The sequence below is a fragment of the Sinocyclocheilus anshuiensis genome, unplaced genomic scaffold (genome assembly GCF_001515605.1).
Source record: "Sinocyclocheilus anshuiensis isolate Anshui unplaced genomic scaffold, SAMN03320099.WGS_v1.1 scaffold1632, whole genome shotgun sequence".
Lineage (NCBI taxonomy): Eukaryota > Metazoa > Chordata > Actinopteri > Cypriniformes > Cyprinidae > Sinocyclocheilus > Sinocyclocheilus anshuiensis.
The window spans coordinates 1,359,414-1,374,212 of NW_015558674.1; the positions used below are offsets into that span (position 1 = coordinate 1,359,414).

At 34.0% G+C, this 14,799-nt stretch overlaps 1 protein-coding gene across 1 annotated transcript in view; it reads left to right on the top strand.

Moving 5' to 3' along the window:
- The window catches only part of LOC107681302 (cadherin-22-like), a 94,540-nt gene that overhangs the window by 58,634 nt on the left and 21,107 nt on the right, over positions 1-14,799 (top strand). The window contains exon 9 of the mRNA XM_016477576.1: positions 14,567-14,630. Coding sequence (XP_016333062.1) covers positions 14,567-14,630 — 64 coding nt within the window. The remainder of the gene's footprint in view (positions 1-14,566; positions 14,631-14,799) is intronic.

The window sequence follows — 14,799 nt, forward strand, 5'->3', positions numbered from 1 at the left end:
AGCTAAAGACAATGACGAGTTAATAATATTGAGAAGCGGTTCTTCTGCTACAGGTAACAACTCTTTCAGTAATTGAGTGCGTGCAGGATCTAACAGGCAGACTACCCTTTTAAAGATGTGAAAGTAAAACTACACAGTGTCTTAAGTGTTTAAGGACGTTATATTACACTTAAAAATTAAAATAAATAAAAAATTATAAATAAAGAAATATTATTTTTAAACCCCTTTTTGTAATTTAATTTTATTTAATTTTATTTTATTTTAAACTTCTGTTTTACTTGCCCTCATGCTGTTCCAAACCATTCCAAGTATGACTTTATTTCTTCTGTAAAATATGATATTTTGATCGATTTTTCAGTGATTTGTTTGTTTGTTTGTTTTTTTTATTTGTTTTGTTTTGTTTTGTCCATGCATTGGAAGTTAATAGGGTCCAATATTTATTTGGACATTAACTCTCATTGTATATACAAGAAACATTAAAACATCCATCAAAATGTATTTCTTTTGTGTTCCACAGAAAGTCAAACAGGTTTGAAATGAAATGACATGAAGGTAAAACATGACTTAAACATTATTTTAGGGTGACCTATCCAATCAATCAATGAATCAGTCAGTCAATATATAAATAAATACATGTTTTGTTTTTTAATGGTCATTTTTATTTATTTATTTTAGATACCACAATTTTCATTTTTGGGTGAATCTCTTTAAGAAAGAAAGGCTGGTTGATTTCAAATTTCATTTTGACATTATATGGAAATTGAAATACTCAGAAATGTTCTTGAAAAGCACTAGAATCTGAAGGAAACTTGAAGGAAAGAAGCCACAGAGTCACCAGCGATGACTTTTTAAGGGCTATGAAGTAGAATGAAGTAAAAGTTTACCTGAAAGAAGAGAGGCACAAAAGAGCATGTTTTTTGTTGTTCGATGAGCCAGAGATAAAGGTTTTTCAGTGGAAACCTAAAGCGATATGGGTGGCATTCACACCTTAACAATCACCACGCGTCCTGCGATTTAGCGTCACGCTGTGGAGCTGCTTTTCATCCGGCCGACTCGCTGGACAGAACAAAGACCGAGTGCAACACAATACCAGTATATGCTGAAAAAGATGCCGTTTGAGTCCAGTAAAAAACTGCATAACAGCTCAGAAAACGTTTCATCTTTCAGCAGGACAATTTCAAACCGAAGGGCCATGATACCCGATGTTTCTGAAGTGCATTTAAGGTAAAAAATATCGCAAGCGTCTACATCCCCCGAATACTGAGGTAAAGTGCAATCCGGTGACAGCTTATCGTAATAAATTTCTCTCATTAAACGCAGGACTCTTTGGAAGCCCCTGCTGCAGCTTCAGCTATGCAGCTTTTGTAATAGCTTTACAATAACCTGTAGCATGTTTACGTGATTTGTAGTCCGTCACCCCGGGGTCCCCCATTGCGTTGTGTCGACTAAATTGGCTTAGGTGAGCAAGAGACGCCCGCGGAGGCCAGAAGACGCTACGGTTTGTGTGTTAAAACTTTACACGCGCTCCGGCTCTGTGATTAATCACTTTGGTGATTGGGCTGGAAATTAGGCCTGTGGAGGAACACGCAATTACACTCATTTATCTCTCACCTAAGATTGGCGCTTTGTGGGAGATGCAGAAAGCTCGGCTTCCACATAAACACTGCCGTGATGAACCGGGTGGATCGGATGAGACGTTTTTATGTGCATCATCTTTGGTTGCACAAGAGGGAACCTGTTTATGTTCTTTACATAAGTTGCATTTTGACAAAATCTTGAATAAATCATGATAGCGGCTTTTTGCTTTCACCAGGCTGGTTGAGTCAGTGTTGCTCAAACAAACAGAGCAATTCATATTAAGCTGGTTTTACATTTATTCATTTAGAAATGTTATTATCCAAAGCGACCAACAGAGCTGTTGAATATTATCATTTTTATGATGCATTGATGTGAATGATTCTGCATCGATGCATAATTAAAAAAGGAAAGTAATTAAATAGGTCAACATCATAAATATTAATGTACTGTTTTGTTGTAACTAACGTAAGCTACTCTTATTAAATATTGCTTAAAAAGAACATGCTTGAATGAATATTCTTTTAGCTTTAATAAAAATGTATTTATTTGTAATTAATGCACTAAAGACTATGTGTTACGGAAGAGGTCTGACACAACAGGTTAGTTTATATACAAAACAGTTTATTAGGTCACAGTGAGTACTGGTGTCGGGTCCGGAGGAAGTGATGGTGAGGGAAGGGTCCGTGAGAGAGTGCAAAGGATATGGAGAGTGGAGTAATCCGAGTCTTTGGCTTGATTGAGGCTGGAAGGTATACAGGGGAAGCACACACCTCAGCGATCCGGGAACTAGGAGATACAGAAGACACTTGGAGATGAGGAGACAGTAGGAGGAACACAGGAGGTAAGTAGTATTCAAAGGAAATCAGTAGCAAAGTCAATGAGTCCTCTACGTGTATACGAGACCGGACAGTGAGGGTGTCTGAGGTGTGTGCTTTTATGCAGGCTGGTAATGAGGTGCTTGATTGGTGACAGGTGCAGGTGCTCAGAACTCAGGTGAGAGGGATCGTTGTGATTGGGTGGTGGCGGAGCCTGGCCGATCTGTTACAGTAACCCCCCTCCATGGCCCGCTCCTGAGGGCCGAAAACCCCGACGTCGTGGTAGTCTACCTCTGCCCCGAGGTGCCGCCTGATCAGGATGGGCAGCATGGAACTCTGACATTAAGGCGGGGTCCAGTACATCGGTCCTAGGTACCCATGAGCGTTCCTCGGGTCCATATCCTTCTGGTGGCGGAGCCTGGCCGATCTGTTACACTATGCCATTATTTTTACATTTTATTATTTATTTTCTGTATTATTTCTTACTTGAATGCTTCTGTTAAATAGATTTAAAATAAAATAAAAACGTAAAGGACTGCTAATTTAAGACTATATGCTTTACTCTTAAACATACATCAGATTGCGCCTCAAAAATTAGCTACCTATAGAAATTCATCATAAAATTGACCCCTGTGATAGTGTATATTTTGCAGACCAGATACTATTCTCTTCGTATGGCCTGTTGTGTGATTCAAAAACTTGCTTGCTTTCACATTTCACACGATGTTGCGTGCTAGCCCAATTATCAAACTTTGTTCGTGTGCCATGCTAGCGTCGCCTTTCTCTGCTCCAGCGCTCACTAGCGTCACCGCTTGCATTTCTGATAGAACAACAGTGAAATCAGATTAGCTTAAGCCGCTAAATGCATGGAGTTTGATCCCATTTGAAGGATGACAACACAGCGTATTTGTTTGTGTGTAAAAGGTGAATAAATCAGACGGAGGGAGAGAAAGAGGGCTAGAGACATGAAAAAGGACTTAGCCGGTAGCTCATAAGCAGCTTTGGCTCAGGGGGCGCGACTCCCGTTCCAGCAATGTGACACCGATGTTAGACATGGAAGGAGAAAGTGTTTATGGGCTCGCGCGGATTTAAGTGTCAGGTAGATGTGGCGGGCCGCCGGATCCACAGCACGCAGTTTTGATTTCATAGTGGGAAAAAGAAGCTAGTGCTAAAAAAACACACGTTAGTATTGCTGTCATGATATTGTTCAGAAATGCATGATTTTACTATTGTGCTAAATCTAAAATATCATAGTATTACCATGGCAGCATGTAAAAAGAACCCCAAAAGTATGGTAACACTATGGTACTTTTTTCTGTAAATGCTATTTTTTAACTATTCCTCTTCACTTACGAGTAGTGCCATGCTATTACCATGTTTTAGGACATTAAGCATGGTACTACTATGGTTTTCTTACCCAAAATATGGTAAAATAATGGTAGTTTTTGTCTGTAAGTGCTGTTTTGAACTATTTCTCTTCACTTACAAATAGTACCATGGTATTACCTTATTTTTAGGATATGTACCACCATGTCTTTCTTGTAAATACCCCAACATATAGTAAAACAATGGACTTTTTCTGTAAATGCTATTTGAGCTATTTCTCTTCACTATAAATAGCACCATGGCGTTACCATGTTTCTTAGGACATGTACCATGGTTCTACCATGGTTTTCTTGAAAGTACCGCAAAATATGGTAAAATAATGGTACTTTTTTTCTGTAATGTCTTGTTTTGAATTATTTCTCTTCACTTACAAATAATACCATACATAATACATGTATAATATTACTTCCATGGTTTTCGTAGAAGTACCCCCCAAATATGGTAACACTAAGTTATTGTTTTGACTTTGCTATGGTACCATGCTTTTTAGGACATCTACCATGGTACTGTGGTTTTTAGGTCATGTACTGTGGTACTACCATTGTTTTCTTGAAAGTATCCCAAAAATATGATAACACTATGGTACTTTTTTTTTACCTATAAGTGCGGTTTTGAACTATTTATCTTCTCTGTTTTTTAGGACATGTACCATGCTACTATCATGGTTTTCTTGTAGATACCACCAAAAATACCCCGTAAATGCTATTTGAACTATTATCTTCACTAACAAAGTAAACATGCTATTAATGTTTTAGAACATTTACTATGGTACTATGGTTTTCTTGGAAGTACCCCAAAATATGGTAAAATAATGGTACTTTATCCTGTAAATTATATTTAAACTATTTCTTTTCACTTTCAAATAGTACCATGGTATTACTGTACTTTTAGGACATGTGCTATGACTATACCATCGTTTTCTTGAAATTAACCCAAAAATATGATAAGACTATGTACCTTTTTTCTATATGCTCTTTTAACTATTTCTCTTCACTTACAAATAATATCATGGTACTACCATGTTTTTGGGACATGTACCATGGTTTTCTTGTAAATACCCCCTAAAAATGGTAGCACTATGGTAATTTTTTCTGTTAATGCAATTTGAAGTATTTCTCATTACTTACAATTGGTGTCATGGTAATACTGTTTTCAGGACATTTACCATGGTACTACCACAGATTACTTTTTCTGTAAGTTCTTGTTTTGAACTATTTCTCTTCACTTACAAATAGTAGCATGGTACTATCAAGTTTTTAGGAATGTATCTTGTTATAAAAAAATATACTGTGATATAAATACCACAGTGCATTAATTTGATAATCATTTAGTACCATAGTAAAAAAGTGATGCATCTCCCCACAATTACCTTAGTTGACTTTACAAAACACAGAAGTGAACAAAGAGACATTTCAAGTTTATCCTTGCAGAGGTCTCTGATTCATGCGTGTCCCATTCATGATCTTGTTCATTATCTACACGCCTGACCCTTGTTCAGATTTGACATGTGAAGCGGTGTGAGGACGTAACCCTGTGGTATTTGGGCTGATGGGATGAGGAGAGACAGATATCATATAGAGTTGCATGTGCAGGGAAAGGCCGAGTGGAAAGGCAAATACTAAGAACGGCCCGGGGACGAGAGGCCTGTCAACTGTACACAAGACATCAAACAGCACTGAGCGGCTCTCCGTGACAGATCACAAGGGTCTGGTGCTCCCGCGGGACAGTCCCGGCTACATGACTAATGCTTGAGGGGAAAAGTACACTCTCATTCCCATGCGCATGCACAGACGGCCGTGGAGATGGATTGGCTCCCACTCACATGGTGACACATACACAGAACCCGTGTTAAATTCACTACAGACGGGTTATTTCAGCCAAAAATTAATACCCTCCCTCATTTCATTCAAAGCACACATGATTTTATATTTTATCACTTCTGTGGAAAATATCAGGAATTATCTTGCAGAAAGCACAGGCTGGACTGAAGCTGTGAACTAGGAGTTTGAAAAAAATAAATAAATAAGGAATCAATTTTCAAGGTATTATTTCAAAAGTAAGAATAGAAGTCAGTCATGTTTTAAATGGACAAATAGATAGCTATATTTGCAGTGGTGCTCCACGAGGGGATTTTCAGAGGAGGACGATGCGAGTTGTGAATTGAAGAGTAATTGAAAGGTCATCTCTGATAATGAGGGTTATTTATGTGTAAGGAGGAAAATCACATTTATTCTCCCTTTGATTTTTTGGCTGCATTTGGATGGTAGTTAATCACGCTGTGTCATTTGAATTTCTGTTCTGACTGGTCAGTTTAATAATGAGAGGAGTCTGTATGCAGTCAGCCTGTTCTGGCATCCATGTAGTGCTTAAAGTGGAAGGAAAAAATAACAAGTTTTATCGTTATACACATCTGAGATTTGCCCATTATTAAGTAAACAGCAGTTAAGTTATGCAATGTCTATTTTGAACACTTTTTTTGAGGCTTGTTCTCGCTTTCGTCCTAAAACCGGACTGCCACTGCATTTACAATTGTTTGTTTATTTAATGTTTAAAAATGTAGTTAAATGTAACAATAAAATATTAAAATAATAAACAATTTTCGGTGCAACTTTTATTGCATTGCTATTTTATTGCATTTTTGAAATGCATTTGTTAATTATTAAATGTATAATATATAATAATTTTTAATTTCTTTATTTAATTTCTTTAAATAAGTCTCACTGGGAGTTTTGTACAGGAATTCAAATCTTTTTTTTTCTTTCTTTCTTTTAATTGAAATGAATCATCTGAATTAATCGATTTCCCAACACTACCTGATAGAGAGAAATGAGAGCATGTTTAACAAGGTTCTCACTTTTTGATCAGTGATTTTCCATGCAATCATTTGTGCTTACTGGACAAAGATTTTTAAATATTATTTTACAAAGAATAAACCATTGTAAATGCCTATTATCGCATTTTTAATATGTTATTAATGTTTTTTTAAAAATGCATTTGTTCATGAATTACTAAATTGATCATTAATTTCTTGATTTTCTTTTTAAGTGGAACTAGGATTTCTGTACAATGACTCAAATCTTTTTCGAGTTTATTGAATCATCTGAATTAACTGATTGTCTAAAATCAATCACATTCCCCAATGCTACTTGATAGAGAGAAACACGAGCTACATGTGTTTAACAGGGTTCACACTTTTTGATCAGTGATTTTCCATGCAATCATCTGTGATTTAATTATTTTCCAATGATTGTCATCACAAAGAGCATTTTCTAGCCAATTAAATATTTTTAATCTGAGCATAACTAGAGAGTTCTTTATTTACAATTGAATTGTGCATCAGTTTTATATTTTATGTAATATTTTAGTTTAATAATAGTTTATTATTTATTTTTACTTGTACTTTTCCTGGCTAAAATCACCCGGTTATTTCCAGGTTTTCCATGCCCAGTGTAATTATCACCTCAGCTAACTAATTACAGTTAGTTCCTCTCCTCATCGCTGGTAGAAAGTGTTCATGCAAATGCAAACTCATAGAATGAAAACTCTTTTCCTTGAACTTCCCCATCCATCTCGGAGGCCAGCATCCTCCACCTCCTCTGTGTGCAGGAGGAAGACTTTCGGAGAAGACCTTTGGTCCTGGAAGACTCTGGAGAACATGCGAGACTTTTGGGAGACGCTTGGCTTCTCACTTTCCGAGCCTTGCGCAGCTTAAAGGGTCATGAGGGGGCTGTTGGATGGAAATCTAATTAGATGATTTTGCTTGAGGGAGCTGTGTTTGCCACTCAATAAACTCCCACACACTGCTTCTCCCTCACAATCGTTCTCTCCCTCACATTATTTTTCTCCGTCTTTCTTTCTCAGAAGTCCCTGTTTCTCTCTGTGTTTTCCATCCCAATCCTTCTCCCTCCAGAAGCCCCTCAGGCATTAGTTTCGCCCTCGAAATGGGAAATATCGATGACCTTTTGTTGTTTCTGTCCTTGGCATTGCAATTAACTTCTGTTAAGAAAGCAGCGTTCATTTATTCTTTTTCATATAGTTTCTGTACTCATTTAACGTTGTTTACTTCACTCTTTTTTTTTTACCATCCAAACAACAGCTCATTAAACAAATGAGGGTCACAATATAGAAAGGATGAGAATCGTTCCAATTAACAGCTCTGGTTCCTTAAAGTCAACATGAAGAACTTGAGCCTGTTTAAATAGTTCTTAATACATGTTTCTGATTGTGAACAATTCGTCAGTGCATGATTGTTTTTATAATTCATTACACCAATTATAACGATAAGTCTTAAGTATGAAACCCATTTGTAAATCTGTGGGTTATTTACAGTTGATCTGTTTTAATCAATCAGATCATGCATGTTCCATTTATATTTGGTCATGTAAATGTGGTCATATACACAGTATAATTTTAGTATTGCTTATAATGTATTATCATATTTATGAATATTTTGATATTAATATTTATTAATATATTTATATATATCAAAATAATATTACTATCAAAAATATAATAAATACAAAACAATATATTCACTTTTATGTTTATATTTTTACTTTTCATTTTAATTTTAGTACATTTATATGTGCTTTTGTCATTATCATTATTTTATTATTTTGTGTAATATATTTTATTTTAGCTTTATTTTAATTAACAACATATTTTTATTTTTATTTTTAATTATCTTTTATTTTTATTTTAATGTTACTAAATTTGTATGTACTTTTGTATTTTTATTTATTTTTATAGCTCTGTTTAGCTTTATTTTAATTTTTATTTTTATTTTGGTTTAGTTTTAGTAATTTTAGTTGTAATTTTTTATTTTTATTTTGTGTGTGTGTGTGTAGTATTTTTTGTTTTTGTTTTTTCAATTTTGTTATTTTTAATAGTTTGTTTTACCTGCCATCGACAACAACAACAACACTAATTATAAATGGGTAGACATCTGATCTACTCTTATATAATTTGAGATACTGCAAGTTTAGCATATAAAACCTTTTTTTTATGCATCTTGGAAGGTGTTTAAACTGGATCTTTTCATGATTAGATATCTGATTAGTCAAATAAAATATTGAAATTATAAATAAGAAATCAAAATTTGAATCATTGAAGGAATATAGTTCAAGAAGTCTTAACAGATCCAAACATCATGAAAATAACTTGATTCCAGCGTTTTTTTTAAATAAAATTAATAAGTACTACTTCCCAGTTCTTTACAAAGTAGCGGGCAGCATTTCATCGGCGAGCACTAAAGCGGTGCAGTGATGAAGGATGTCTGAAAGCAGGCGATCAGCAGGAGTCCCACAAAACTTCCCTTTCAAGCTGAGAGGAGACCAATAAACAAACATCTTAAAAATATAACATGTGTCCCGTTCCCCCCGGCCTCTGTCATGCGGCTGGAGATTTTGTGCTTGTGTAACATTGTTTTCTGGACCCCAAAAAATGTGAAGAAAGTCACAGGAGTTTGCGTGTGTTGATTAAAGGCGTTGCATTATCAGCCGCAGACAGAAGTGGAGCACTGCGAATAATGAGGCTGATGGGAAGCACAGGTTAGGGTTTAGTTTAATGCTGCTGTGGATGTAATCAACCAGGAACATTATCAGCTGCAAGTACTGCTTGACTTATGAGAAATATGTCTTGGGGATTCGACACCTGCAGTTTTACTCCGGCATCAAGAACATTTGTAATTTCTGGAGCTCTGGGCCTCGTTCTTTATCTGGTTAACCATTTAGAAAGACTAAATTAAGTTTGCATGAAAGTCTAAGCTGGTCAGTGCTAATTTACACTCTGAGAAAAGTCTGTAAATCTATGGCCCAATATACTGTGTTAGTATGAAGGAATTTTCTGTATTGATTTTTTACAGGTGCTTTTACGCATTGTGTTGTGTTTTGGTTTTGAAGGAAATGTCTGTAAATTTAACAGAAAATGTAACTGGTCACTTTTTGCTGATTTTTTTTCTTACAGTAAGGAAAAAACTGGGAAATGTACAGGTAATTTTCTGCCAGGACATTATCAGGACATTATTTGATGGACATTTCCATTAACCCTAAAACACTATTCAATGAAGTGCAAAATTGCAAGATTAAAATACAGGTAAAACATCAGTAAAGTAAAGTAAAGTAAAGTAAAATAAAATCAGATAAGATAAAATAAAATAAAATAAAATAAAATAAAATAAAATAAATTTTTCAAAGTATTACAGTACATTGTGCCCTATTTGAATGGATTTATTTTATTTTATTTTTTTCAACAGATGTTTGTATAGACCACTATCCCTAAATTTAATGGAGGGAAAAAATAAGAATTGGTTATTTTATAATCAGCAACACTTTACAATAAGAGTGAAAGTTTTACAATGCATTTTGCAATGGAAAAATGCATTGGCTATCACGAACAACAGCAGATATTTTTAGTGTTGTTATTTTATTCATAAGCATTGTTTTTCTATATTACATCAACTCGTGTTAACATATATAACATTTACTGGAATTAGTATATGCAGAAATTAATATTAATCAATATTGATGAGTGCAGTACTGTGTGTTTTTCATCATTAGTTCATCCTAAATATTATGTTAAGTAATATATATATATATATATATATATATATATTTTAGCAGAAGATAGCATGTGTTCAACATCAAGGGCTGGAAAGAGAGGCTTCTTTACCATAACTTTACCTTAACTCACCCCAGTGAAGATTGGCAAGCCTGCCTGCCACTCACAGACTGCTGGAACAATACTGAACGCACAGCCATGAATGAATGTTAACACCACGCTCTCTCTCTCTCTGTGCCAGAATGTGTTTCCATGAGAGCATGACTGACAGTCTGTGGGCTTTAAACCAGAATCTGAGTAGATGTGCAGTCCAGCTCTTACATTAGACTCTTACATCAGCACCTCAGGACAAATGTGTGTCATTAAACTAGATTTTTGTCATTTTTGTCTCTTTAGTTTAGGAATAGTTCACCCACAAATTAAGATTCGGTCATTATTTACTCACCCTCATGCTTGATGTTGTTTTTCACAAAATGATCATTTTTGGAGAGACTTTTGCATACAAAGAGAGTTGATGGTGCTCATGGCTTTTAAAATCACCATAAAAGTACAGTTCTTTAAAAGTAAAGGCATACAATAGCTTTGTGTAAAAACAGACTGAAATTTAAGCTGAAGTTCACTCGTTATATTCCGACTATTCACATTTAGGTTTTTGAAATTATACGTGGAAGTGTCACTTTAATTTTATTAATTTGTTTGTTTGTTTTATTTGCATGTATATGCATTTATGTCTTATATATCTATTATTTATAACTCTATTATGAATGTATGTATGTATTTATTTTAATATTTAGTTATTACTTGAAGGCAGTGTACATCACTTTTGATAAAGGCATTTGCCAAATGCATAAATGTAAATGTAATATATTAATGACAAATGTCCTGGTTTCCATGCTGTAACAATAGAATATAATATAATAGAACTTTATTGTCATTGTTTTAAAAACAATGAAAAACAGTTTAGTTGCTCTTTTGGATTGGAAATGTAAAATAAAAAAATAAATAATAGACATCTCAATGAAGATAACCACAGTGAAGTAATCTAAAAAAACAGTGAATAATAATAATAATAATAATAATAATAATAATAATAATAAGATTGACTTTTTTTATTATTAGAATCTTTTATTAGGTTTTGTATAGATGAGAGTGATTGTTGGTGACTTAATTCTACCGGAAGTACACAATGATCATTTTTGGAGAGACTTTTGCATACAAAGAGAGTTGATGGTGCTCATGGCTTTTAAAATCACCATAAAAGTACAGTTCTTTAAAAGTAAAGGCATACAATAGCTTTGTGTAAAAACAGACTGAAATTTAAGCTGAAGTTCACTCGTTATATTCCGACTATTCACATTTAGGTTTTTGAAATTATACGTGGAAGTGTCACTTTAATTTTATTAATTTGTTTGTTTGTTTTATTTGCATGTATATGCATTTATGTCTTATATATCTATTATTTATAACTCTATTATGAATGTATGTATGTATTTATTTTAATATTTAGTTATTACTTGAAGGCAGTGTACATCACTTTTGATAAAGGCATTTGCCAAATGCATAAATGTAAATGTAATATATTAATGACAAATGTCCTGGTTTCCATGCTGTAACAATAGAATATAATATAATAGAACTTTATTGTCATTGTTTTAAAAACAATGAAAAACAGTTTAGTTGCTCTTTTGGATTGGAAATGTAAAATAAAAAAATAAATAATAGACATCTCAATGAAGATAACCACAGTGAAGTAATCTAAAAAAACAGTGAATAATAATAATAATAATAATAATAATAATAATAATAATAATAATAATAATAATAATAATAATAATAATAATAATAATAATAATAATAATAATAATAATAATAATAATAATAATAATAATAATAATAATAATAATAATAATAATAATGCACTATTTCACATTGGTGTGACATTTGACAGTTGTCAATCTGTCATATCACTTCAGAAGACATGGAATATAGTGCACAAGTCATTTGGACTACTTTTAATTAATTTTTTTTATTTTTTTGGTCATTTTAGAGCTCGACAGCCATGCATGAAAAAGGGTTGCACAAAAAAAATAACGGCATACAGGTTTAAAATGACACGATGTGAACAGAATGCTTATTTTTGTGCAAACTATTTCTTTCAAAGCGGAGCCCGTCAAAGCGCGCGCGTCCTGGAGGACTGAGGCTTAAACACAAGCACTTTGCCTCTCTTGGAAACTGCAGCTTTAATCATTTTGAAGGGAAAACATCAGTGTTAGTGTGGGGTCTCCTTTGAGTATACGGCTGTGCCTTACAAGCATTTGTCCTTGCTTTCACTTTCCTGGTGTGTGTGCCTCTTTCCTTTTCATTTTCCAATCCGAGCAAGCGTGAGTGTTCCTCGCTGACTTTAGGTAGCAGGAAAGACTTTGCAAAAAGAATTGTAATTTAGGGTTTTTTCCCCCCATCTCCTCTAATTACACTTGGATTTTCTATCACCTCCCTAAAAATTGACTTAAACGCCGTGCGAGTCTTTTGATGACCGTGTAATGAGAAATGAGCAATGAGAGAATATGGGAATTTTTCGCAGGATTGTCTGAAGTGCCGCCCACTCCCTCTCCGCCGCTCCTCTGTTCCTCTCGCTCTCCTAAACGCTCCCATCTGCTGTCTCACAATCCGGCTAATGTAGTGACTGTGCCCGATGCCGCTCACAAGTACACCCACTCTCAATGCCACAACTTCTCCGCCTCGCACTTCTGATTTATCACAGAAACTGTAATTTGAAAGCCTAGCAGGCCGAGACAGCTCGGTGTAGTTTTAGCATAATATGACAAAATGTGCTTTTTTGGAAGAAAGGAGGTGTGCAGCTCCTGCACAGTCATTTATAGTCTGCGTTGTGAATGCAAAATCTTCTGAATACACTGTATATTCAAATTTGCATAATTTGTAATATTTAACCTGTACAAAGCTGTGCAAAATGTTATGCAGCATGTGAAAACATTAAATGCAATGATGAACAAGTGTGTTTAAGGAAAATAAGTGTGTGTGTATGTATGTGTATATATATATATATATATATATATATACAGTATATATATGCACACACTATGATAGTTTTAATTTTTTAATATATTTTTTATAAAGTTATTTTTTTAATATTGTCTGTTTTCTAATAAATTTTAGTTAAGTAAATTAAATTTGGGTTTAAGTAATTCTATTGTTTTTTTCTTTTGTTTTTACTTAATTATTTTTTGTTAAATGTATGTACTTTTTATTAAATTTGGGTTTTCAGTTTATTTTTGGTTATTTGACATACTATATAAAAAAAAGAGAAATTATGCCTTGGAAGCAAGCTGAAACAAATTTAATAACATTTTTTTTTTTTTAATGTTTTTTTAATTATTATTTTATTTTCAGTTAATGCTTGTTTTAATTCAAGTAATTAACATGTTTTAATTTGAGTGAAAATCACCCATATATACAGTATGTAACTCTTCATTTGTCTCTCAAGGAAATGTACTTAATTTATTTATATTATATATTTATATATATATTATCTAGATATATTTAACCATTGTGCAAAGCTGTTGTGCAAAAATATATTATGCAGCAGGTTGACTGGTCCTTTAGTTCTGCCATTAGTCTGTTTTTTATGCATCTATGTAACATTTTGCACAGCAGCTTTGTACAGTAACCAGTAACTCCCAAATAGATTTGGAACCATTTGAATTACCCAAAAGTGAAAGTCCTGTGAGCTCAGAGTATTTTGCATTCACACAGAATGTTATAAATGGAGTTGCATTCATCTGAGATGATCTGATTGCATTTAGAGAGTCACATAGAAGCCAGAATTATTGCAAAGCGCTGTCAAGCTTATCAAATGTTGGCCAGAGGCTGACACGAACTCGAGCGAGGGGAACATGACTTGTGTTTGTGACAACAGCAGCTGCATGAACCTGGAAATGCAGATATGCACGCTTTGGTTTGTCAGCCGCATCATCTCAGCAGTGGCTGTTCTCTAGACTCACACACTGTTCGACTTGCCAGAAGTGAGTCATTTACATGAGGTAAATATTGACTTGTCGGCTACTTTTCTGGATGAATAGTCGACTAGTAAATATGAGTAGTCTGACTGAAGTTCCTTCAGTGTGAGTTTTTCACTTAGTAAAGCACCAGCATTCTCTCCAATTATTTATTTAAATCTGTAAACATTTTCTGTCTTTCTGTCTCTTCTCCAGCTCATTCACACCATCAGTGTGGTGGACAGAGACGAACCGGTTATTATCAAAAGAACGGCATTTATTTAAAATATAATTTTTTATAACATTGTAAATGACTTTATTATCACTTTTGATCAATTTAATGCATCCTTGCTGAAAAAAAAGTATTAATTCCTTTTTTTTTTTTTTTTATTAAAACTCATGATTTCCCCAAAAATATGAAGCAGCACAACTGTTTTCAAAAGGAAATG